The following is a 4,807-nucleotide window of genomic DNA, read 5'->3' as shown; positions in this document are numbered from 1 at the left end:
TATATATATACAGCATATAGGGAACAAAACCACTAAGCTGTCTTTCTTCTCTATTTAGTGTTTCTATATTATAGTAACCACAACATCGTGAGAGGTAAGTGATTCAGTAAACATTTTGAAAGCAGCTTATTTCTTATATGTACTAGTTTTTTCTGTGAGCTAACTAAATAATACATAATAACATTACGTAACTATAACATGATTGATATGTAATAAATCAATGTTTCATTATAATCCTGTTACATTGTAAATGTTAGTCCTGGTGTAACCACATTTTTTCCCCTTTTTGCTGCTCTGATTGGTAGTATTGTTGTTTTCCATTAAAGTTGTTCAAACCAGCTTAATTTTCAAGAGCCTGAAATATTGTGACACCTAAGCTAACACCTCAAGCCACTCGGGGGCAGCACTCGGTTTGCATATCTGCCTCTCATCAGCTATGCACAGGTAGTTTTTGTTTTACTCAAGCATAATCAAAGACTTTGTGATCTTGGAAATAATCACCCAGACATAAATCATCAGTTACAGCTCAGGAACTATTTATTCCATCCATGGGCATGATGTCGATTGTCCACACCACCGGTGTCAGGACATTTCCTGTTTTAATATCAAACTCATTTTTATTTATCTTCATATTCAAAAATGTGACTCCGTTGCTCCCAACTTTACAATCACACACTAAACTGTCTTCCTGCCATCTTCAGTGTTTTATTTTAAGTCATTTCAAGTGTGGAGTTAATTTTGCTCCAAAATAGACTGAAACCTATTAACTTTAGCAACCATCAATGTTGCGCTTCCCTTGGTTAACGTGGTCTCAATAAGCCAATAATGGCCTCTAAGATGCTCCCGCTTAGCAACAGACCGCACACACAGTCCAGAACACCAAAACGCAACTCAGGAATGTACAGTAAGTAGTACAGGAAGTACAGCACACTGAGGAAACATAAACCATACGTTCTCGCAAAGTGCGGCCGGGGTTTACCTTAGTCCTGCCCCTCCCTCTGAGTATGATAGAATATGCAAACAGTTTTAGAAAAAATAATTTAACAATTTATGTAACGATGTAGTCAAAACACATTCATATTACTATTATTATTTAAGTTTTAACTAAAACATCCTGGCAGTGTGAATCAATGAAAATTCTCAAGTAATAGTTCAATAAAAGTTCTGGCCTAAACTCAATATAGAGAGGGTAATAATGTATTTTTCAAATAATATGGTTTTGTCCACTTGATGAAAAAAACAAGCCTAAATAAAAACAAAGCCCTGTATAGTTAAAAAAATATATATAAATAAACTAAAAGTAGAATAAAACAAAAAAAGAACAAAGGAGTGAGTAAGATAAAGACAAGCTCAGACCCAGGAACAGAGGGATATCCTGCCCGGGCTTCACTCCCACTAGTTTTCCCCTTCTGAAGTTTAAGCCAGATTTCCAGGGCTGACGTCAGCACCTGCTTTCAGTCCTCAAACCCTTTGCCCCCCAACAGCAACAGCCAAAAGAGTGCAGAAATAGGAAAGCTAATGGACAGAGACGCAAACATTGGCGTCAAAATGAGAACAAACCCAAGGCGAGTCACGTCTAAAGCTTTTTACGCTAAAGCTTCAGCTGTGTTGTTGCTAAAAAAGGATTGGATGCAATCAGCAGTTGGCGCTCTCTGAAACACTGCCTTAGCCAGGACAGCTCAAAGGGACAATGACAGGTTTGAGAAAAAAAAAGAAAAAAAGAAAAAAACACAGTGAGAGGGATTTGGTTTTAAAGCTTTAAATATACTTACACTTGACGTCAGTGTCTAACATGATCGTGTGTCTTATCGCGTTAACACCGTGACTACTCAAATATCTACCTTGGCTTTTCTCACTGTTATTTGCAGAAGCCACAGACGTAATGCATTTTTTAAAAGCAACACGGTTGGCTAATAGTGGACATGTAAACTGAGCAGCGGGACTCACCATACTGAGCATCGTTGAAGGTCCCTGCTAAGGTCTTACACGAGGAGTTGTCCCCACCACAGACTCCACACTTGTCATTCCTCGCCTTGGAGTTCAGAACGTGATCGCAACCTGCTTGCTGCAAAGCCACATAAGCAGAAGATATAAATCGGGTACTTTAGAGATTTTTTTGTACAACACAGTGCACTTAAAAACAAGATTAGTTGGAATGTTTTAGTGAATGTTTAACCCTCAAATTTGTCACTTGAACTTTACACGCAACACAACTACAACTACAAACCCTTCACTTAAATAAAAGGACTTCATCTGATCCTGCAAATGTATTTGCCCACACATTACTGGAGAAATCGTTGCACTAAGACAACATGACAGTAAGTGAAGGTTTACTGTGCAGTGTTTGCACAGTCTTCAGCACAGGATGAATAAACATGAAGACGTACCCTGCAGAGGCCTTGAACGCAGATGTCATAAGTGTCTGGACCACACGGAGTGCCGTCAATGACCCGGTCCTTTAGTTGATAGTAAGCCATAGTACCGGCAACCCGGCAAAAGAGCTTACAGCGATCCTTCATTAGGACTGCACATAAAACAAAAAAAAAAAAAAAAAAAAAAAAAAAAAAAAGCTAATTAGATTAAATTAGGCAAATATTCTGAGAACTGGAGAGTATTGGCCCGTTCTGGCAGTTCACATTTGATGATAACTCTACATACACTTTTTCCCCCTAAACCTAAGTTAGTCTTTTGCCAAACATTTGTCCAGTGTTTGAATAAAAATCACTGTATGTCTGACAGCGCACTGACTCCAGGGCTTGGCGTGTTTGCTTATATAGCATCAATTAAATGAATGAATCACTTGCAGTAAATTTGCCAGATGGTAATCTTGTGGGCTGGCTATCTGTCTCAGAAGAAACAAAGCTACAGCTGTGTGAGGGTTAAAATCCGCCTGGGGTATGGGGTTGTTGGGGGGGGGTTGGCAGAGGTGGCGGGGTGTCGTGCAGCTTTTACGGTGCTGTTGTTTGTCAGCTAAAAGTCTGCTCACGTCATGAGCCCGATATATCGATCAGTCGAATCACAGGATTTGTTGCAGTCATTCAAAAATACGGTGAAACGCTTCTGCAAGTTATTCTTATACACTCACTGACAAAAAAATATAAAAAAATTAAGTTAAGCACTCACTTATCATCGTTTACCCATCATTGGTCTGCCTGTGTACCAAACTACATCTAAACAGAACCAATGCTTCAGGTTGTTTAACATTTTTCTCTGTGAGTGTATACTGTAAGTACTAGGTAAAATAAAATGTCTAAAATTATCCAAAGGCCAAATTGTGAAAAATGAACACACACACACACACACACACACACACACACACACACACACACACACACACACACACACACACACACACACACACACACACACACACACACACACACACACACACACACACACACACACACGTTGTTATTATTATGTTTTTACGCTATTTAAAAGCTTTGTCCACACATTTGCTGCTTCTTCATTGCTCAACAATGTTTGTTTTTTTTAGTTTAAGATTATAACAGTCCATTTTGGACTGATCGATTTAAACTTCTGCCACAAGCCTAATAGTGATTAGATATTAATAGTGACTGTTGTTTCTGCTGTCGCCTCACAGGGCCATCCTGTGTGGATTTTGCATGAGTTTGACGCATATATGGTTTTCTCTGAATACTACATTTTTATTCTCATAACTCAAGAACCTGCATATTAGATGAAGTGAATAAATCAAATTAGCCCTGTAGGTGTGAGTGTACATTTGTGTGTGCATGGTTGTGTTGACCCTAATGGACTGGCAACCTGTCTCCAGCCCGTTGACTGCTGGAGACAGGCACAGCTCCCCGTAACTTTGAACAGAATTAAGTGGGTGTAGTAAATGGAGAGATGCAAAATGTCTTTTTTAGATTTCGCAGGGAAGATTGTTACTTATGATAGTTCACAAATCCATGCAAAAAATATACACAGATATATGAAAATGTAAGAAGCTAGGAATATTGTATAAAACCTAAACATCAGAGAGACACAAAAAGGCAAATAAACAAATTATCAAACACGACACTGCCTATATTGTTACAACCAGACATCAAATCTAGATACTTCAGGGACTCACTGCCACTGTACTTGGGGACCCAGCGGACGGTAGGAGGTAGACCGTTGATATTGAAGTGCTTGCCGTCAAACTGAGAACACTGCTCTTCACGGAAATCCTTGCGCCCTCGTGGGCACGGCTCAGTGTTGCAAGAGCGGAACTTCATTCGACGTCCCACGCAGAACTTCCCGCCATTTCTGGGTCTAAAGTAAGAGAGTTACAAATGCCTGAAACATATGAGGGTTTTCTAAATACAAAACAACATTACATGTAAGAACGTGAAACTTTTTCTGACTTATTCCATGGTAATATTTCTTCAGTTCTTTTAACACTTTTTTAACTTAATGTTTGCATGCTTAAAGCTCTTTTATTTTCTTACTCGGGCTTGTTACAGTCTCTGGTGGTGCTCCTTGTTCCTCCACCACAGGACCTGGAGCAAATACTGTAGGGTCCCCATGGACCCCACTGTCCATGGACCGGCTGCGTGTCTAGCTCCTTGTTTACACACATCCCATGTTTGCAGTACTGCATGTAAAAAAAATGTTTTTCAGTGTATTGTTCAGGCATCCAATTTGAACAATTTCTTGTAATTTTCTACTTTACATACTATTTTTCCCCCACATTACACTACTTATTTTCAAGCTAACTAAACCTGAATTAAAAACATCAAAATTTAAATGAAAGTTAGTTTAAAAAAGTATACATTTTAGCTTATTTTAAACAAAAATATAT

At 38.8% G+C, this 4,807-nt stretch overlaps 1 protein-coding gene across 1 annotated transcript in view; it reads right to left on the bottom strand.

The window, feature by feature from the left end:
- The window catches only part of LOC106532848 (A disintegrin and metalloproteinase with thrombospondin motifs 20), a gene marked incomplete at its 5' end in the record, with an annotated part of 105,469 nt that overhangs the window by 52,172 nt on the left and 48,490 nt on the right, over nt 1-4,807 (bottom strand). Inside the window, 4 exon segments of the mRNA XM_014029003.1 lie at nt 1,948-2,065; nt 2,388-2,524; nt 4,097-4,278; nt 4,455-4,600. Of these exon segments, the coding sequence (XP_013884457.1) occupies nt 1,948-2,065; nt 2,388-2,524; nt 4,097-4,278; nt 4,455-4,600 (583 nt within the window).

This window comes from Austrofundulus limnaeus, unplaced genomic scaffold (genome assembly GCF_001266775.1).
Source record: "Austrofundulus limnaeus strain Quisiro unplaced genomic scaffold, Austrofundulus_limnaeus-1.0 Scaffold838, whole genome shotgun sequence".
Classification (NCBI taxonomy): domain Eukaryota; kingdom Metazoa; phylum Chordata; class Actinopteri; order Cyprinodontiformes; family Rivulidae; genus Austrofundulus; species Austrofundulus limnaeus.
The sequence above is the reverse complement of the archived record's forward strand: the minus strand, read 5'-3'. Positions and strand labels throughout refer to the sequence as shown.